Source organism: Oncorhynchus tshawytscha, linkage group LG19, assembly GCF_018296145.1.
Source record: "Oncorhynchus tshawytscha isolate Ot180627B linkage group LG19, Otsh_v2.0, whole genome shotgun sequence".
NCBI lineage: Eukaryota > Metazoa > Chordata > Actinopteri > Salmoniformes > Salmonidae > Oncorhynchus > Oncorhynchus tshawytscha.
Genome location: NC_056447.1, coordinates 3,552,066 through 3,574,346, shown reverse-complemented (window position 1 = coordinate 3,574,346; position 22,281 = coordinate 3,552,066). Strand labels below are relative to the sequence as shown.

General features: G+C 45.4%; 1 protein-coding gene across 3 annotated transcripts in view; it reads right to left on the bottom strand.

Annotated features, from left to right (window-relative positions):
- Positions 1-22,281, bottom strand: part of LOC112218234 (dual specificity protein phosphatase 8-like) — a 72,039-nt gene that overhangs the window by 40,945 nt on the left and 8,813 nt on the right. For all 3 annotated transcript variants that reach the window (XM_042301242.1, XM_042301240.1, XM_042301241.1), the window contains exons 2-3: positions 17,949-18,349; positions 2,433-2,571 (exon numbers count right to left, since the gene is read on the bottom strand). In XM_042301242.1, the coding sequence (XP_042157176.1) occupies positions 2,433-2,571; positions 17,949-18,185 (376 nt within the window). In that variant the 5' untranslated portion in view covers positions 18,186-18,349. The remainder of the gene's footprint in view (positions 1-2,432; positions 2,572-17,948; positions 18,350-22,281) is intronic.

Genomic DNA, 22,281 nt, shown 5'->3' with positions numbered 1-22,281 from the left:
GAAGTGTATGGGAGCAGGAAGTGTGGGGGAGCAGGGAGTGTATGGGAGCAGGAAGTGTGGGGGAGCAGGGAAGTGTATGGGAGCAGGAAGTGTATGGGAGCAGGGTAGTGTAATGGAGCAGGGAAGTGTATGGGAGCTAAATGAATCCGGGGAATCGGGACGGTGTTAACTGAAGGTCTGAAGAAACAGAATGAAGTGGAAAACGGGCAGAAACACACACGTGACCAGATGCTCGAGCCAATGCCATAAGACGTGTGACCAGATTGACTTTTGACCCGGGCACATCCTGCCGCCCTGCTGTGCTGCCATGACGACTGGCTGCCAACAGGCCGGCGTTGCCGACCTCAGAACAGCAGGGGAGCTCGCATCTCTCTCTCGCTTTGTCGGCACCTCTCACTCGCTCTTTCTCCCCCACATTGTCACTCTGTTTTGTGTGTGCCGTCTCTCTCTCTCTCTCTCTCTCTCTCTCTCTCTCTCTCTCTCTCTCTCTCTCTCTCTCTCTCTCTCTCTCTCTCTCTCTCTCTCTCTCTCTCTCTCTCTCTCTCTCTCTCTCTCTCTCTCTCTCTCTCTCTCTCTCTCTCTCTCTCTCTCTCTCTCTCTCTCTCTCTCTCTCTCTCTCTCACACGCGCATGAATGCACACACGCGGTACTCTAAACAGGAAGTGACATCATTACAGGTGATGGACGGGCTCAGACAACTAGTCCTGTTTATGACCCAGTGAAGCTCAGCTGGGGACAGAGACCACTGTTATCGCCCATGACCCCGATATACACACACACGTATACACACACAAAACACACACACACGTTATTCTGCTATGACTTAACACCACTGACACCGACACTACACAGCAACAGTCATTCTCATTGGCTGAATCATATCCCACAGGATATTCTCTTCCGCTGTTGTCGTGGAAACAGCAGAGAAGGGGACAGAAATGGAAGAAATGTGAGCGAGAGAGAACCGCTGACAGGGGATCTTTCTTCTTCAGGCTTACATGGTACATGTGTGTGTGTGTGTGTGTGTGTGTGTGTCTGTGTGTGTGTGTGTGTGTGTGTGTCTGTGACAAATTGGGGATCTTAAGTACATTAATGTAGAGAGAACCTCTATGAATGACTCATGGAAAGTGTAATCTGACTATGCTATTGGAGATTTACAGGAGTAGGACACATCTTTACACACACACACACACACACACACACACGGTCTCTCTCCCAAGCCTGAGTGAGTGAGATTATTCATTTGACACATTTGAGCCTAAGCCTCCCTGTGTGTGTCTATGTGTGTTTGTGCGTCTGTGTATCCATGTGTGTGTGTGCGCGCGCATAAGCCTCTGTGTGCTTACTGCCACTGTCTCTCCGCAGCGCTGCAGTCCCATACTGAGAAGTTATTAAGCCTCTGCAGAGCCAGCTAATACACACGTCAGGCCTCCAATCTAACTTTGAGGGTGCTTAGCAGCCAATATGACAAGCTGTTAAGTATGGTAAATAAGACTGGTTGATAAGAATGGCTACCCCCCCCCCCAAAAAAAGGTAAAAAGACTGGCTGATTTGATAGACAGGTATTAGTTTAACTTAAGCTTAATCCCCAAGTTTAAAGGGCTAGGAGAGAGAAGTGTTTGGTGTGTGTAGTGTGGACGTGGGGTTGTGGGGGAGGGGTTCTTTGGAGAGGCCTGTACCACAAAACTCATCGGTGTCCACAATTACTCGGTATTATTTCTTTTCTTCATTCTTCCTTTCCTAATTCCTTCCTTCCTCCCTCACTTCCTCCTTAAGAGTGAAAAAGTATGTTTGTGGATCATGATGGATGATGGACACAATTACAGATGATGTTCACTAGTGACATCTGCTGCCCAAATAGACACATGGCACTCTGCTCCACTCAAAGCAGCTGCAGAGATCTAGGCCTTCTCTCAATTGGATTTGCTCAACTCCTGTCCTCTCTCCTCCGTCCTCTCTCGACTCCTTTTGAAAAAGGTCAAAGGTAATCGAGGAGAGGCGGCGAGGTGAGGGAACGTGAACGGAAATGCGATTTTTTTTAATCAGACAGTCCTCCACTGTGCGTCATCAGGAAAATTACTTTTACAGGGGTAGAATTGCAAAATAACTTTGTAAAGTGTTACAAACTAATTTGGTTGCGCAAGACATTTTATAGATGACAGGATAAGTAGCACACGGTTCTTAAATGTTTGCATGCTTTTCTCTTTTGAGAAAGCTGATCCCAACAGTAAATACCTACTTGTTCAATGCAGGCCACATCTTAACATACACACAGGAACTGACTTGGGATCAGCTGTGAAACACCATGGCGTCATTTGCTCGTAAACACTAACTCCAGGATGGTGGTTTCTATTATCTCACACACACACACACACACACACACACACACACACACACACCCACACCCACACACACACAGAGTAAGTGCCTACCGGTGAGCAGGGAGACTCGGTGGAAGGTGCCCTCCAGCTTGCCCAGTAGGATGTGGACAAAGCAGTCTTTGGATAGTTGCCCCGCCTCTTTGGAACTCTGGTCGTACATCACCACTTCCTGTTTCCTGCCCATCTCAACCTGCAGAAACATGAATGAGGAAGAAGACGGCAGAGAATGGAGGGCAGCATTAATGGACGCAGGTATGAAGGTCTCGTAACGAATGAGTAAAACATGGCTATGTTGCACAGATACTGTTTTCAGTAAAGCATACATTTATGTTCATTCAGGGCTAACCAAGTCTGACATTTACAAGTGGAAATTACAAAACTTTGGAAACCTTTTAAACCTTGAATACACTACACAATTTGTATTTCCTACTATGCAGGAACATTTTCAGCACCAAAAGAGGGATCAAATTAAGATCCTACATCTGTACTTTCAAAGACAGAGGCTTACTGCTTTTGTTCATCTGGAGGGAAAAATGCCCCTAACAAACTTACCTATACATTTACAGTGCATTCGGAAAGTATTCAGACCCCTTGACTTTTTCCACATTTTGTTATGTTACAGTCTTATTCTAAAATGGATTACAATTGTTTTCCCCCCTCGTCAATCTACACACAATAATACCTCATAATGACAAAGCAAAAACCGTTTTTTTAATCAATTTTGGCAAATATATTTATAAAACACCTGAAGTACGAGATTTACATAAGTATTCAGACCCTTTACTGAGTACTTTGTTGAAGCACCTTTGGCAGAGATTACAGCCTAGAGTCTTCTTGGGTATGATGCTACAAGCACACCTGTATTTGGGGAGGTTCTCCATTCTTCTTTGCAGATCATTTCAAACTCTATCAGGTTGGATGGGGAGCATCGCTGCAAAGCTATTTTCAGGTCTCTCCAGAGATGTCAGATCGGTCTCCAGTCCAGGCCCGGGGTGGGCCACTCAAGGACATTCAGAGACTTGCCACTCCTGCGTTGTCTTGGCTGTGTGCTTAGGGTCGTGGTCCTGTTGGAAGGTGAACCTTCGCCCCAGACTGAGGTCCTGAGCGCTCTGGAACAGGTTTTCATCAAGGATCTGTACTTTGCTTCGTTCATCTTTCCCTCAATCCTGACTAGTCTCCCAGTCCCTGCCGGTGAAAAACATCCCCACAGCATGATGCTTCCACCACCATGCTTCACCGTAGGGATGGTGCCAGCTTTCCTCGAGATGTGAAACTTGGTTTTCAGGCCAAAGAGTTCAATCTTGGTTTCATCAGACCAGATAATCTTCTCTCTCATGGTCTGAGTCCTTTAGGTGCCTTTTGGCAAACTCCAAGTGGGCTGTCATGTGCCTTTTACTGAGGAGTGGCTACTGTCTGACCACTCTACCATAAAGGCCTGATTGGTGGAGTGCTGCAGAGATGGTTGTCCTTCTGGAAGGTTCTCTCATCTCCGCAGAAGAACTGGAGCTCTGTAAGAGTGGCCATCGGGTTCTTGGTCACCTCCCTGACCAAGGCCCTTCTCCCCTGATGGCTCAGTTTGGCCTGGTGGCCAGCTCTAGGAAGAGTCTTGGTGGTTTCAAACTTCTTCCATTTAGAATAATGGAGGCCACTGTGTTCTTGGGGACCTTCAATGCTGCAGAATATTTTTGTTACCCTTCCCCAGATCTGTGCCTCAACACAATCCTGTCTCGAAGCTCTACGGACAATTCATTCGACCTCATGGCTTGGTCTTTGCTCTGACATGCACGGTCAACTGTGGGACATTATATAGACAGGTGTGTGTCTTTCCAAATCATGTCCAATCAGGTGATTTTACTACAGGTCGACTCCAATCAAGTTGTAGAAACATCTGAAGGATGATCGATGGAAACAGGATGCATCTGGGCTCAATTTCGAGTCTCATAGCAAAGAGTCTGAATACTTATACTTCTGTTTTTTTTATTTGATTCATTTCCAAACATTTAGAACAAACTTTTTTGGCTTTGTCATTATGGGCTATTGCATGTAAATTGATGAGGAAAATTGGGCGGGTGGTAGGGTTACTGGAACAAAATGTAGCAAAATATTACACAACGTAGACACGGAGTTTAAAAAAAAAATTGTGTGGTGTTTTCGCATTGATAACCATGAATTGACGATGTAACATTAAATAATGGCAATAGAATTATACAAGTCCTATCTGTCAAAAACAAAACTCAGAATCCAAACGGGTGAAAGTGGACAGCGCAAGCCCTGTTCAGTGCATCAGCTGTATATGCTTTGTCACAATGTGTTTGTCAGAGAGGAGGAGAGGCGAGCATGCGCCTGTGTTTTTGTCTACGCGCTTGTGTGTACGTGTGGTTGTGTGTGCGAGACACGCCAGCCAGGCTCCTTCTCCATGTTGTCAGGCAAGTTTGGGTCACATGACCAGCAGCCAGCGCCTAGCCTACTGCGGCTCGGAAACACCGCATCACTAAACAACCGCTTGACAGCACCAGGAGAGAGAGGGGAGGCAGACAGGAGAGAAGAGAGAGAGAGAGAGAGAGAGAGAGAGAGAGAGAAGGAGGAGGCAGACAGAGAGAGAGAGAGAGAGAGAGAGAGGGGGAGGCAGACAGGAGAGAGAGAGAGAGAGAGAGAGAGAGGGGAGGCAGACAGGAGAGAGAGAGAGAGAGAGAGAGAGAGAGAGAGAGGAGGCAGACAGGAGAGAGAGAGAGAGAGAGGGGAGGCAGACAGGAGAGAAGAGAGGAGAGAGAGAGAGAGAGAAGGAGGAGGAGAGAGAGAGAGAGACAGAGAGAGGGGGAGGCAGACAGGAGAGAGAGAGAGAGAGAGAGAGAGAGAGAGGGAGGCAGAGAGAGAGACAGAGAGAGGGGAGGAAGACAGGAGAGAGAGAGAGAGACAGAAACGGGAGGTGAAGATGGAAGAAGAAGAAGAAGAAGAGATGTAAAAAAGAGTGAGCCAAGGAGAAAGAGATGGAAGAGAGAGAGAGAGAGAGAGAGAGAGAGAGAGAGAGAGAGAGAGAGAAGAGAGATGGAAGCGAGAGAGAGAGAGAGAGAGAGAGAAGGGAGGAGAAAAAGAGACTAGAATAACCCTTTTCTTCTTGTTGTTTTCATGCACTCCCTCCATCCTTCAGATAGCATAAAGGCGGCACTATACTGTAGATGCTGGGCAAAACTGCACAGGAACACTGTTCACTGAGCCTCACAGTGTTATGGGGCATGGTACCCACACATGCTGATACTGTGGACGGTACACAGTTCTAGCAATGCAGTGGACGAGAGTATTTGGGAGAGTATTACTCTGCAATATTGTGTGTTTGTGTGCGTGCCTCGGAGTGTGACAGTGTGTGTTTGTGCTTACCGTTACACATTAGCCTTCTCAGAATGTATGGGCCAACAACCACACACACGTGACTGAGGCAGGCCAAGGTCAGACAGACACACAGACGGCTGGTATGGGTACAGCCAGACTGAGCCATATATACAGTGTGTATATATATACACACTACCAGTCAAAGGTTTGGACACCTACTCAGTCAAGTGGTTTTCTTTATTTGTACTATGTTCTACATTGTAGAATAATAGTGAAGACATCAAAACTATGAAATAACACATATGGAATCATGTATGAACCAAAAAAGTGTTAAACAAATCAAAATATATTTTATATTTGAGATTCTTCAAAGTAGCCATCCTTTGCCGTGACGACAGCTTTGCTCAACCAGCTTCAGAAGTAGTCACATGGAATTCATTTAAATGAACAGGTGTGCCTTAATTAATTTGGGCAATTTCTATCCTTCTTAATGTGTTTGAGCCACTCAGTTGTGTTGTGACAAGGTAGGGGTGGTATACAGAAGATGGCCCTATTGGGTAAAAGACCAAGTCCATATTATGGCAAGAACAGGTCAAATAACCAAAGAGAAATGACAGTTCATCATTACTTTAAGACATGAAGGTCAGTCAATACGGAACATTTCAAGAACTCTGTGTGCTGTTTGAAGGAAGTTGCTTACTAGCGCTAGCGAAATTGCTAACTAGCATTAGCACAATGACTGGAAGTCTATGGGTATCTGCTAGCTAACGCTAGTTAGCGTTGGCTCGCGAAACTACCTCTAACTTCCTTCATACTGGACACAGAGACATAAGAATGGTATCCACGAGTTCACCTGACTCTGGGGAAGGAGATAAAGGGCATTGCTGCCAAAAATACCAAAGTATCCCTTTTTAAAAAAGACCCCTGTGACATGTTTAAAACACATCTACAAAACATGCATAACACCTCTTTTACACGGTTGTCACCAGTCTTTTTCCTCGTGCGTGTTCAGTGAGCCAAGAGAGTGGCGATAGCATCTCAACCTGAGCGTCTACTCTGTGTTTCAACACAACCTCCAATAAAGTGGTCACCTGAACCATTCAGAGTCCACTGATTCTATCTGAAGCCTGATACTCTACAGGATACGCTTGTGTGTGTGTTAAAGGTCAACAGGGCCTCCACCCTAACCTCTACTGAGACACTCCCATCTCCCCCTCCTCTGCACAAGGTGTTCCATCCTAATGGGATCAGGGCTACAGCTAGAGGGTGAAATCATCACCTGAGGATTACAGAACAGCTTCTCACTCTCCCCCCCCACACACACACACACACGTCCACTGTACATAAGTGTAAATGGGTCACTGTTAAAGGCTGTCCTTTAATCCTTAAGGCGATCACATTCACCTGCACAGGTATCCCAAGATGCATCGTTGCTGTACGGGGGTTCAGATAATTGTACAATATTCCTAATTCAAGAAGATATAAATCTTCACTTTCACCCTCAGACCTCCTTCCTTCTTCTGAGAATGCCTCACATTCCAATTCAATTATTCAATTTGAATTGAATTTGAGTTGAAGTAGTAAGCAGAATACAGAATTGTAATTTGAATGAAAGGAAATATAATTTAATTCACTGAAATTCAAATGCCTATTCTATTCCATATTAGGTGTAGTCTATATAAATATTCATATTGTATATAAAACAAATGCCTATTCTATTCCATATTAGGTGTAGTCTATATAAATATTCATATTGTATATAAAACAAATGCCTATTCTATTCCATATTAGGTGTAGTCTATATAAATATTCATATTGTATATAAAACAAATGCCTATTCTATTCCATATTAGGTGTAGTCTATATAAATATTCATATTGTATATAAAACAAATGCCTATTCTATTCCATATTAGGTGTAGTCTATATAAATATTCATATTGTATATAAAACAAATGCCTATTCTATTCCATATTAGGTGTAGTCTATATAAATATTCATATTGTATATAAAACAAATGCCTATTCTATTCCATATTAGGTGTAGTCTATATAAATATTCATATTGTATATAAAACAAATGCCTATTCTATTCCATATTAGGTGTAGTCTATATAAATATTCATATTGTATATAAAACAAATGCCTATTCTATTCCATATTAGGTGTAGTCTATATAAATATTCATATTGTATATAAAACAAATGCCTATTCTATTCCATATTAGGTGTAGTCTATATAAATATTCATATTGTATATAAAACAAATGCCTATTCTATTCCATATTAGGTGTAGTCTATATAAATATTCATATTGTATATAAAACAAATGCCTATTCTATTCCATATTAGGTGTAGTCTATATAAATATTCATATTGTATATAAAACAAATGCCTATTCTATTCCATATTAGGTGTAGTCTATATAAATATTCACATTGTACATAAAACATGTCGTTAAATACATGAATATTAAATGTTGTTGAAACAATTCATTTTCAGGATTATTTAATTATTAAGGAAAACAAAACCTGTATGCAAATATACTAAGTTATTATATTTAATTAATCACTTACATTTTGTTCAATATTGGGAAAATACAACATTTCCCAGAATGCATTAGTTGAACCGTCAAGTTGACCCCGAGGTCTTCTAAAAGAAGCCAAACAAATGAAATGGTTGGTGGAAATATAATTGGCTAATCTAAGCATGAAGGTTAAAAGTGATATATCCTTTGGTATCTGGAAGTGTGACCTGTCAGATTCAATGAAACCTCATGTTCTATGACTGAGTGGAATTTCTTTGAATTGCACTGAAATTCTACTTCCTGTCACTCAAATTCCAATTCTACATCCTGTGGGGTGTGGCCAATTCAATTAGAATTTCAAGCCATGAGTTGAATGGGAGTCAATTCCAAAATTCTGATTTGAGCCCAACCCTGGTAGAGAGACAGTACTTCAGTATCTGCATGATTACTGCATTGTTAGAGGTTAATAACCTCTGGAGTCGACCTACTGCAGCATACGAACCAGCTCAGTTCCTCACCTTCGCCAGCCTGCAGGCTGCAGCACTACACTACTATACTGCTGTTCTACCACTAACACTGCAGGTGTTACATAGGAATAACAGAGAAGGAGAGACAGATAAAAGGTTGGAGAAGAGAAAGAGAGGGGGAGAGAGAGTGTCACGGCCGTTGAAAGAAGAGGACCAAGGTGTAGCGTGGTGAGCGTACATTTTCTTTTTATTAGAAAAGACGCCCCAACAAAACAATGAACACTACAAAGCAAACCGTGACGCTAAAGGCTATGTGCCATAAACAAAGTCAACCTCCCACAAAGACAGGTGGGACAAAGGGCCACCTAAGTATGGTTCTCAATCAGAGACAACGATAGACAGCTGTCCCTGATTGAGAACCCTACCCGGCCAGACATAGAAATACAAATAATAGAATACCCACCCCAAATCACACCCCGACCAAACCAAATAGAGACATAAAAAGGATCTCTAAGGTCAGGGCGTGACAGAGAGCGAGAGAGAGAGAGAGAGAGAGGGAAACAGCGCGGGAGAGAGACGATAGAGCGTGGAAGTCAAAATGCCAACAGTGAGCTGGCATCACAGCAGGATGTAAATAGAGAAAAGTGGCTAATCATGTCGTCTGCATTCCCACCTCCGCAGAGATAAGGAGGGAGGGGGAACGAGAGAAGCAGAGAAATAGAGAGGACTGTGTCCTCACATTGCCTGGGAAATGAGCAACATAAAAAATGTACGACAGAAGATAAAAAACCTTTTCCCTCTGTGACTCTAAGACCTCACCCTCTCAGCTGAAGAACTATCTGTGTACAACAGCGAGACATCTGGCTTCAAATATAACTGTATGGGCAACAAACATGACACAGGCAAGTAGGGGGAAATGGCATACAGTGGGAGCTTAGAATGTTCTGGGTAGAAACGCAATGGTTTCAACTGCTACTGCAGAGAAGACGGGAGTGCTACAGAGCAGAAACAGGTGTATTGTTGCAGAGAAGACGGGAGTGCTATAGAGCAGAAACAGGTGTATTGTTGCAGAGAAGACGGGAGTGCTACAGAAACAGCAGAGAACAGGTGTATTGTTGCAGAGAAGACGGGAGTGCAGAGAAGATACAGCAGAAACAGGTATAGAGCAGAAACAGGTGTATTGTTGCAGAGAAGACGGGAGTGCTATAGAGCAGAAACAGGTGTATTGTTGCAGAGAAGACGGGAGTGCTACAGAGCAGAAACAGGTGTATTGTTGCAGAGAAGACGGGAGTGCTATAGAGCAGAAACAGGTGTATTGTTGCAGAGAAGATGGGAGTGCTACAGAGCAGAAACAGGTGTATTGTTGCAGAGAAGACGGGAGTGCTAGAGCAGAAACAGAGCAGAAACAGGTGTATTGTTGCAGAGAAGACGGGAGTGCTATAGAGCAGAAACAGGTGTATTGTTGCAGAGAAGACGGGAGTGCTACAGAGCAGAAACAGGTGTATTGTTGCAGAGAAGACGGGAGTGCTATAGAGCAGAAACAGGTGTATTGTTGCAGAGAAGACGGGAGTGCTACAGAGCAGAAACAGGTGTATTGTTGCAGAGAAGACGGGAGTGCTATAGAGCAGAAACAGGTGTATTGTTGCAGAGAAGAGAAACAGGTGTATTGTTGCAGAGAAGACGGAGTGCTAGAAACAGGTGTATTGTTGCAAGACGGGAGTGCTACAGAGCAGAAACAGGTGTATTGTTGCAGAGAAGACGGGAGTGCTACAGAGCAGAAACAGGTGTATTGTTGCAGAGAAGACGGGAGTGCTACAGAGCAGAAACAGGTGTATTGTTGCAGAGAAGACGGGAGTGCTACAGAGCAGAAACAGGTGTATTGTTGCAGAGAAGACGGGAGTGCTACAGAGCAGAAACAGGTGTATTGTTGCAGAGAAGACGGGAGTGCTACAGAGCAGAAACAGGTGTATTGTTGCAGAGAAGACAGACAGGAGAAACGTGAGATTAGGTGCTGCAGAGAGGACCTTGGAATGCCAAATGCACACGCACACACACACACACACACACACACACACACACACGTACAGGGTCATTGGTCACAAGGGTAATGCAGAGCTGAGTATGTGTGTGTTGGTCACCCAACATCACCACAGTGCTACTATCAGACATGAAAACCTCAAGAGGTCAGGAATTCATGGAACAACTTCAGTGATCTGTTGCCTCCCAGTCCCCACAGGCAGTTATTATCTGTCCATGCGATTCCCAGTAGATTGTTGCAGGTGGGTGACGGTTCTAACCATCAAAGCGCTGTAGCAGAGTCCACTAGCAGGGTGCGATACATACAGCCCGTCAGTAAAGATAACACTCAATGGTGATATGATGTCATTGATTGGCACTGGCAGCTGGCACTGCTGTGTGTGTGTGTGTGTGTGTGTGTGTGTGTGTGTGTGTGCGCGTGCGTGTGTTTGCTCAGACGTGTTTGGGCAAAGGTCCCCTCTATCATTTGCTGCGAGAGGGTGTGACAGATCGAGTGACCCAAATCACTCCAATGACCGATGATGACCGTACACCACGAATGGGCACCATAAAGGGACTTTCCCACTGCCCCTCACCCACAATCTCTCTCTCACACACACACACACACACACACACACACACACACACACACACCTGTCCAATAAAAGGGGCACGTGCACCTTGTAGTTCAAGAGGTAATGTGTCACGTGGGCCAACCTTGTCACACCAGCATGGCCATGTTTCACATCACAGGACAACACATCTCTCCCACACTCCTTCTCTGTCATTCTCTACCTTCTTCTCCATACCCCCCTTTCCCTTCGCTGCCGTTCACTGTGTGCGTCTCGCTCAGGCCACTTTTAAACCGAAAAGTGAGAAAACATGTCATATACACCGGTTGGCCTCGTTCAAGAAAATGGTTCGCCCCTACAGACAATGAAAAATGTGACCGTGGCGTGCTATATGAAGCGGGCAGACGGGCATCAAGGCAGTCGGTTACTGTTCGATTGAACGCTGGGCAAAACAAGTGACCTGAGCGACTTTGAGCGGCCTCCTGGACTTTTCACGCACCGACAGTATGTAAGGTTGACCAAGAATGGTGCAACAAACAAAAAAACATCCAATCAGCAGCAGTCCCGTGGGTGAAAACTTGAAGGAGAATGGAAAGAATCGTGCAAGCTAACAGGCGGGCCACAAACAGACAAAAAACAGCGCAGTACAACAGAGGTGTGCAGAACGTCATCTCGGGAACGAGCAACTCGTCAGTCCTTGTCATGGATGGGCTATCGCAGCAGACGACCAGACCGGGTTCCACTCCTATCAACTAGAAACAAGAAGAAGCGCTCCAGTGGGCACGCCATCACCATCACTGGACAATTGAGGAGTGGAAAAACATTGCCGGTCCGACAAATCCCGGTTCCTGTTGCGTCATGCTGAGGGCAGTCAGGGTGTAAGCAGCATGAGTCCATGGCCCCGTCCTGCCTGATGTCAACGGTACAGGCTGGTAGCGGTGGTGTAATGGTGTGGGGAATGTTTTCCTGGATACAAATTGAGCAACGTTTTCATGCCCCAAAGAACTCAGGCTGTTCTGGAGGCAAATGGGGTTCTGACCCGGTAGTAGATGGGTGTACCTAATAAACTGGCCATCTGAGTGCATTTCATTCCCAGCTCTTCTGGTTCTGGAGTGACCCTTTAGTTTCTCCCTATTGTTGTGTGTCTTAACCAGGCTTTACCAGCATCAACACATCCTGTTTCTCGTCAGTCAGTTCAGGTCAGGTTCACCGTGTGACAAACCACACACTGTGTGACACGTGACTCACCACTTGATGACATCACTTGTGGGAATGAAAACACAGCGTCGGTCATGGCTGGGCTAAAATGTTGGTTGACTAAATCGTCTGCCCTAAAGGAAATCCCCCAGAACCCTGCTGTGCCCTCCTTACGGTCAACATGGCTGTGACACACACTGGGTTACCCTGAGTGGTGCAATAGGCATGTTACTGTAAACCTAATTAGAACTGGAAATGGACCTAAAAACTATGTCTACACTGCTGTACCTGGATGGACATCAGTACGACACTATCCTCTGGTACGCTTACTCCGTCACCACCACTACCTGGAAATAACATATCAACGGGTCAGAATATGACACCTGTGCAACCTATTGTATACTGGAGTCTCGGGTTGAAATGAGAATGATACCGTGAACTGACAATCCACTTTCAGTCACTACTACCTAGAGTGAATGCAAATAACACACATCTATGGTTCGGGATATGGTACTTATCATACGCATTATGTAAATGTATCCATTTAAAAAAAAATGTCTCATCCATATTCAAGACAAATTATGGAAGATATTTGTCATGTCTAGTAAGGGCACGACAACGCATCTGTGTCTTCTGGGTGACCCAAGATGCATTGCACTACATTAAGTCATTACCCAGGATCCTTAGCTGGGAGGTGGCATATGGTGGACCTTAAGTAGAAGTTACGGAGATCCTTATTTAGTAAACGGCTTTATGGGACACGTGCTGCCGGAACCCAGTCTTCGGCCAAATGGACCAATTACCATCAAAGACTAACCGGTGACAACTGAACCTCAGTAAAGGGTCGTCAGTAGAGACTGAAACAACTGCTGATGAACTGGAGAGAGAGGGGCAAAAAACGAGCATGTGCGACTTTAGTTTTATTGTCTGAGCTACACTGTGTCTGTCAGTCTACATAGTACAATATAGTACTACAGTAGAGAGTATGGTGGCTTCCCTAAAGGGCGGGTCTAAGTGTCTCCATGGCCCTGACTGGAGCTAGTCAATTTCCACACCATCTGTCAGGCCTTGCCCTGGTCAGGGCTCACTCTTACACCACATTCAGCAACATTGAGCAGTGTGGAGGGATTAGTGTCGCTTAAGCCAAGAAACCACCCAGCCTGACCATAAAACAGTCTTTGACTAGGGAGCCGTGATGCTGTGGAGCTCAAGGTTCACCCACACACCACACACAAATACGGTCACACACAGCCTACTGTATTTAACTGACCTAGTTTACTAGAGCCTGCCAGTGAACTACATGGGGGTTATGTAGGGAGGGAGGGGAGACACCATTTTGATTCCAGTCCATACACAGAGTTCACTGAACCTAACCCTGTGATGATGAAATCTGAAAGGGCCGAGCATAGAACCTTGGGGGACGCCTGCCATTTTCACTCAATGGGATGCAGGCAGGAGGTAGCCCACCCATGACTACGCCCTCTCTCGCTCCCTCCCCCTTCAGCTTCCTACATTCAATCCCACAAAGACCCACTATGGTGTCCTTTGCTTCCTTGGCAGGCTGTGTGGGGGTGTTTGTGGTGGGTTGGGCGGGAGCCTGCATTAACACCACACAGCCGGTCTGCACGTGCCCAACTCGCGGCCTGCCAGTGGCCACACAAAGGGGGATGATGTCATGCTTAGCCAATAACAAAGGACTCTCTGGGGCCGTGTGGACCTTCCCTCTCACCCGGCTAGTTCCAGCTTTATCCAGCCTACCATTAAATCGGCAGCATTATACTCTTTACTGTGGGGGATAATAACAACAGCTAGCCAGCCACAGGGCAATGCTGGGAAGAAAGAGAGAAAAGAGGAACAGAGAAAGAGCGGAAAGTGGGATGTTGATAGAGAGATGATGAAATAGAGGCGGGGGGGCACCAGGACAGAGAGACAGAGTGTGTGAGAGAGCAGTGCAGCTGAAATATAAACAGAGAAAGAGGAAGGATGAGATAAAACAGATAGCGTGTGAGGAAGATGGAGAGAGAGAGAGGGAAGGAAAGAGAGACACCCCACAGGGTGCCTTACCACTGTGAGACCTGTCAGCCTCTCAACCCCATTAGAAATGAATGATTCATCATGTATTATTGTGACATTTTGGAGTCCCTTTTATTGTAGATAAGAATAGAATATGTTTCTAAACACTACTACATTAATGTTGATGCTACCATGATTACGGATAACCCTGAATAAATAGTGAATAATGATGGAGTGGGAAAGTTACAGACGCATGTTTACATACTGTTGTACCCACTTCATATGTACACTGAGTACACAAAACATTAAGAGCACCTGCTCTTCCCATGACATAGGCATCATCCTGGACTTCCTGACGGGCCACCCCCAGGTGGTAAGGGTAGGTAACAACACATTCGCCACGCTGATCCTTAACACAGGGGCCCCTCATGGGTGCGTGCTCAGCCCCCTCCTGTACTCCCTATTTACTCATGACTGCACGGCAAGGCACGACTCCAACACCATCATTACATTTGCAGATGACACAACAGTGGTAGGCCTGATCACGACAACAACGAGACAGCCTATAGGGAGGAGGTCAGAGACATGGCCGTGAGGTGCCAGGACAACAACCTCTCCCTCAACGTGATCAAGACAAAGGAGATGAAGAGGACTGAAAAAGGAACTGTGTGGTGCCAGGAAAAAGAGGACCGAGTAAGCCCCCATTCTCATCGACGGGGCTGCAGTGGAGCAGGTTGAGAGCTTCAAGTTCCTTGGTGTCCACGTCACCTAAAACTAACATGGTCTAAGCACACCAAGACAGTCGTGAAGAGGGCACGGCAAAGCCTATTCCCCCTCAGGAGACTGAAAAGATTTGTCATGGGTCCTCAGATCCTCAAAAGGTTCTACAGCTGCACCATCGAGAGCTTCCTGACTGTTTGTATCACCGCCAGGTATGGCAACTGCTCGGCCTCTGACCGAAAGGCGCTACAGAGGGTAGTACATCCCTGGGGCCAAGCCTCCTGCCATCCAGAGGAAGGCCCTAAAAATTGTCAATGGTCCAAGAGGCATACAACCTCAACTAACTGGTGCCCCCGCACGTTGACTCTGTACCGGTACCCCCCCTGTATATAGTCCCACTATTGTTATTTTACTGCTGCTCTTTAATTACTTGTTACCTTTATTTCTTATTCTTATCCGTATTATTTGAAACTGCATTGTTGGTTAGGGGCTCGTAAGTAAGCATTTCACTGTAAGGTCTACACCTGTAGTATTCGGCGCATGTGATTAATACAATTTGATAAGGTGAATCCAGGTGAACGCTATGATCTCTTACGGATGTCACTTGTGAAATCTACATCAATCAGTATAGCTGAAGGGGAGGAGATGGGTTAAAGAAGGATTTTGACGTGGATTTTGTATGTGTGCCATTCAAAGGGTGAATGGGCAAGACAAAGGGGGGGTGCCACTCAATATTAGGAAGGTGTTCCTAATATTTGGTATACTCAGTGTATCGTCACTGTCAATAAGAAAATAGTCATTTAATCTGACAAAGCCTCTTATAGAACTATGTTTACAACTTCTAGCATCCCAACCTGACCAAGGTCTCTACACACTGACTGGAGGACCTTAGCCATTGGTCTATTAAAAGAAGGGTTGCGCAACAACATCCTGCTCAGGAAAATAATGGCTCTAACCTAACCGGGTTGTAAGCCTGAGCATTGGCAGTATGCCGATGAAGCATATTTGAATCTGAGAACGAGTGAGAGAGAGAGAGAGAAAGAGAGAAAGAAAGAGGGAGAGAGAGAGAGAGAGAGAGAGAGAAAGAAAGAGAGAGAGAGAAAGAGAGAGAGAGAAAGAAAGAGAGAGAGAGAGAGAGAGAGAGAGAGAGAGGGAGAGAGAGAGGGAGAGAGAGAGAGGGAGAGACACCCTTAGCTTGTAAGCCTGAGCATTGGCAGTATGCCAATGAAGCATATTTGAATCTGAGAAAGAGAGAGAGAGAGAGAAAGAGAGAGGGTGAGAGAGAGAAAGAAAGAAAGAAGGTGAGAGAGTGAAAGAAAGAAAGAGGGTGAGAGAGAGAGAGAGTTTATGTCAAGCTAAGGGTGTCTTTCAATCCCAGGGAACAATGACATCCAGAAGTATTGAAAATAAAGCATATTTTAATTAAGTTGACTGGAGGTCTAAGGCGATGCTGCTTCCACTCATGTCAGACACCTCTAATTTTCATAGTTAATTTACATTTACAGGCTGCGTTGGAGAGGGTGACTCCAGGTGATTAAAGCATTAATATAACCTGCTAAGGAAGGGAAAGAGAGAACGAGAGGGAGCACGAGACACACTCATACATGCTAGGTCAGGCATCCAGGGTCAGGTGGTTCACATCAGGAAGTAGACCACTGGTTTTTATGAGCTACCACTCAAACTGCCTGTGTCACACCTAAAAAGGAAATCCCACCAAATGTTTCCGTCTTCATGATACTAAAGGGCAATGTGTCATCTGGCTCCGATAGCATCGCAGAAGCTCTGGCCGTGTTCTTTGGCATTTTGGTTGGATTACATTCAAACTATGCCACTACAGCACGGTGTCTGTCTTGGTGCCGCTGTAAGGATGGAATTTCCACAGCTCTGTTGTGATGGATTCCTTTTTTTCTCCAAATCTTTTCATTTTGTCCCTGTGCGTTGTTGGGAAGGGCCAGTGCGTATACGTTTCACTGTTAGTCTACCTTTTGTTTCCTAAGTATGTGACAAATTTTATTTTATGTGTCAGGTAAAACCCCTGGATAGAGCACACACACACACACACACACACACAAACAGGCAGACACACATCATACACACTTGCATGCCATGGCCGTGCTACGGGGGGAAAGGCTGTCGTATTGGGAGCAGAAGTCATGGAAAAAGGGAGGATCCAGTTTCAGGGCCACTAATAAGCAATAAAACCTAGAGTACAAACTGCCCGCCAGCCAAATATAGCACCCAGAGATCCAGGGCAGAGAAGACGCTCGCCAGAGAGATCCAGACTAACCACACAACACAGAACAGCACGTAACAGACTCCTACTGGAGCAGCATCGGAGAACATTAATGGATGTCTGGTACTGGACTCCTAGAACAGTGTTTCCTGGTCCTCGACTATCTCCAACAGTACACATTTTCATTGTAGCCCTGGACAAAACGCACCTCATTCAGCTCATTAAGGGCCTGATGATTAGTTGACAAGTTGAATCAGGTGTGCTTGTCCAGTGCTTGTCCTTGTAAGTCATTGCTTACAGTAGACATGTGTAGTGTTTGGGGTACTTGAGGACCAGGGTTGGGAAACACTGTCCTAGAACATAGACATAAAATGATACACCGTGGGCAGACCCTTGGCCAGCATGACCATCATACCTGGTGAACTGTTGAACACATTTCTTCTTGAAGGACAATAAATGGGGACTCTAACCCCTCTAACCCCTGACCCCTTGACCTACCTTGACCTTGCCATTGGGCTGCAGTAGCTCGGTGATGGACACCTTGTCTTGCTGCAGTCGCCGCTTCACCAGCTTGGAGCAGCACACGTTGACCGCCCCCTGTATGTGGGACGCGTTGTACTCCGAGAAGGTCCTGCTGTCAATCACCAGCAGGCGCCCCGACCCCCTCTGGATCAACCCTGCCAGGCGCTTTATGTCCATGGCGCTCCGCCTGGCTGGTCCCTTCTCCCCCGCCATGATGCCACAACGAGGGGTCGCAAGAGGATGGGTGGATGGACGGGGGAGGGGTGGCGTCGAGGGGGGGAGGGGTGGATGAGTGGAGAGAGGGAGTATCGGTGGAGGAAGTCAATGGAGGAGAGCAGCCACTGCCACTGGAGCAGGCCTCAGGAGATCCATGGTGTCTGAGGAGAGAAGCAAAGAGGGAAAAAAGCGAGAGAAGGTCAATAGAGTCCCTTTTCATGTGGATGGCTATAAATGAAGTGCTTTGTAACACTAAACTAGTGGCAACTGAGCTGCCACTAACTTTAAGGAGATGAAACCTTAAAGGGAAAATGTCACAATTTTTGTAGTAAAAATATATAGAAGAAAATGTTTCCAATGACATCATCAACTAATTATAATTGGTTAAAAAAAATCACATGATGCACACCGATGATGTCATTGGAAACACATATCTTCCTCTATCTTTTTTTCACAACAAAATATAGAAACGCGCAATTTTCACATACGTTGATGCTGAGGTGGTGCTGGAGATGTTGAATATGAAGTAGAAGATGTTTTAAAATTTTGCTGGAGTTTTGAAACACATGGGTGTAAGGGTTACAAGACAGATTCATCCTGAGAAGTTTGGAAACTTGACATGGTGATGATTGACACCACACAGTAACCTATTGTCTTCCATGTTTCCATCACGTATACCAGACTCTGGGCTGCTGTCAGAGCAACATAAAACAAGCCACATCAGCCATCAGTCCCATTATCTCAATGTCAAGTGTGCGCAGTATTTTTTGCATTTACAGTCTTATGTGCAGACTCACCTCGCATATAGAAATAACTGGAGTACTAAACATGGATATAAAATGTTATTTTAAGACTTCACAAGGGCTCTGGATCATCCACTGGGCTCAATCTGTCCTGAGATCTGAGGGAGCTATCGTCAAGACTAGCAGGTGAGATCACAACAGTAGACAGGCGCTTTATATACAGACTAGTACGGATGGTATAATAGAAACTGTGTGTGTGTTTGTTGTGGTGGGTGCAGGGTCTCTTTTGTGGCATCTCGTGAAACAGGAAACGGAGAGGCTGAGATAAATTAAGCCGAGGGGGGGGGGGGAAGAATTCACAGAGCAGGTCTGGGCACAGATGAACAGCCTATGTGTGTGTGTGTGTCCCTGTGTGTGCATCATTTATCACAGAGAACCCTCTACAAACTTGATGGGCTGCCTCCTCTCATCTATCACACATAATCACTTTCACTCCCACCACCACCCCCGCAACTGTCAAGACTGTCAGCTGACACACACACACACACTTCATGCATATACATGTGAACATACACACTGCAGTACCTGCCAGTTGGGTTGTGTGAATAACCCAGCATGTTGGGTGGTTGTAGATTACCCAAACATGGGTTAATTTAACCATCGGTTGTTGATGTTTCATTTTAATAAAATAAAATAAAATTCTACCCCTTTTTCTCCCTAATTTCGTGATATCCAATTGGTAGTTACAGTCTTGTCAAATCAAAATGAAATCAAATTGTATTTGATTGAGAGCCGTGAGTCCTCCGAAACACGACCCCGTCAAGCCGCGACCCCGTCAAGCAGCGACCCCGTCAAGCAGCGACCCCGTCAAGCCGCGCTGCTTCTTCACACACTGCTCGCTTTAACCCGGAAGCCAGTCACACCAACGTGTCGGAGGAAACGCCGTCCAGCTGGCGACCGATGTCAGCGTGCGTGCATGCGCTCGGCTCGCTACAAGGAGTCGCTAGAGCGCAATGGGACAAGGACATCCTAGCCGGGCCAAACCCCTAACCTGGACAGCGCTGGGCCAATTGTGCGCCGCCTCATGGGTCTCCTGGTTGCGGAACCCAGGTCTGTAGTGATGCCTCTAGCACAGCGATGCAGTGCCTTAGACTGCTGCGCCACTCGGGAGGCCCAGTTAGGTTGACCCAGTAGCTGGGTCTTAAAAAAAAAATGTAATCCATACTCCGAGTCCCTATTCACGTAATAACAAGGAATTCCCCTCCACCACGCCCACAAATTGGGGAAAACATTATGTCCTATTGACCCCCATTGTAAAAAAAGCCAACTTCGTCGTCAACTTTTAGTCATACAGAACATGCCGATAAGCTGCTGTCTTAATTTTTTTTAAACCAAGCAGGTCAAAAATCCCGACCTACGAGTTACGGTTTGCAATGCTTCCGCGTGGGGAAATGAAGCCTGAGAGAAGAGCCCTGTGGCTTCAGGCTATTAGGCATGGGAGAGTGGGAAATGTGGGGGCCCGGTGTCCAAGTAGGCTACACCTAGCTACTGGATGGGTGTGGAAAACATTTCATTACAGGGAAGACATTTAACTTGACAAGTATAGTCCATTTGCAACTCCACTCGCTACTTGTAGCTGTGGCTAGAGTCCGTTTGTGTCGTTGGTCTTGGCTAGCTAACTAGCACTCACGTGGCTGCTAGCACCGTCATGAAAAGGGGCAAAAAGGGAGCACTACAATATTACGTTTTTCAAAGCAGTGAGAACGCTCGAGAGCAGGCAATGTTGAAAAAGTCATCTTTAGACATGTTGTACTTTTCTTAAATGTAGTTTCATAATTGACTAAAACAAGCACACGACAAGGAAATTGCGTTTGAAAAAAGGCGACCGAAGTAACCACGGGTTGTTTTCCCCACTGGAAGGCAGGGCCGCGACATTCTATCTAATACAGACTGGGACAATAAGTTATTTTCAGGAGGTGTGGCCTATTAGGGGCACGGCTTTCTGACTGACCCACCCGGTTACATCACCTTAATTAGAGGTGACACGTGCAGAACGCTGAACGAAGGAGAGCTCGGTTTGTTGTTTTGAAAGTCTCTGAAGAAGTGTTATTTAAAAAAAAAGTTTGATTACCAGCTAGCTTTTGAATTTGGATCCCATGACGAGGCCAACCAAAAGTCTGAAGAGCTGCTTGGCGTAGCAGCTAGCCTAGCTGCTAACTAGCTATCAAGCTAGCAAAGGTTTCCTGAACGCTTGAACAAAGCCTTGTGGCTGTCTAAATCTCGGCTGTTTGTTGCTGTTTCCATCTGCCCTGCAACCTGCCGTGTCTACGTGGAGTACCAGTGTTAGCCTAAATTGCCACCATCCGAAACCAAAGCCGGTAGGAATAACATTGGAGGACAGTGTTTCACAAGCGAAGGACATTTTAAACAAACAACGAGGGTTCTACAAGCAGTTGCTATAAGCAGTTGAAAATAGCTTCAAAGAGCTTTGTCCAAATACTGATGGATTTGACCAGAGAGGTCCAGGACCTTAAGAACCGTTTACTCTCCCAAGATGGGGTGGATGTCCTAAAAGAGACTTTCAGAAATATTACAAACTGTAAGTCCACACCCTTTACTCTTCTCTATTTGATTTTTTACTAATGACCTCATTAAACAAAGCCGGTCTGTCTATGTATGCTGATGATTCAACCCTATATGCGTCAGCAACCACAGATAGTGGAATCACTGCATTCCTAAACAAAGAGTTGCAGTCAGTTTTGGAATGGGTGGCTAGTAATAAACTAGTCCTGAACATCTCTTAAACTAAGACCATTGTATTTGGTACAAATTATTCTAGACCTCAGCTGAAGCAAGTTGAGACTAAATTCCTTGGTGTTACCTTGTATTGTAAACTGTCATGGTCAAAACATATTGATTCAATGGTTGTAAAGATTGGGAGAGTTCTGTCCGTGATAAAGAGATGCTCAACTTTGTTGATGCCACACTCCAGAAGTGCAGGTCCTGCAGGCTCTAGTTTGATCTTATCTTGATTATTGCCCAGTCATATGGTCAGGTGCTGCAAAGAAGGACCTAGAAAAGCTTAAACTGGCCCAGAACAGAGCGGCATGTCTTGATCTTCACTGTAATCACAGGTCTAATATTAATACTATGCCTGCCAGTCTCTCTTGGCCAAAAGTAGAGGAGAGACTAACTGCATCACTTATTTTTATAAGAAACATTAAGGTGTTGAAAATTCCAAATTGTTAGCATAGTCCACTTACGCACAGCTCTGACACACACACTTACCCCACCAGACATGCCACCAGGGGTCTTTTCACAGTCCCCAAATTCAAGAAAACGTACAGTAT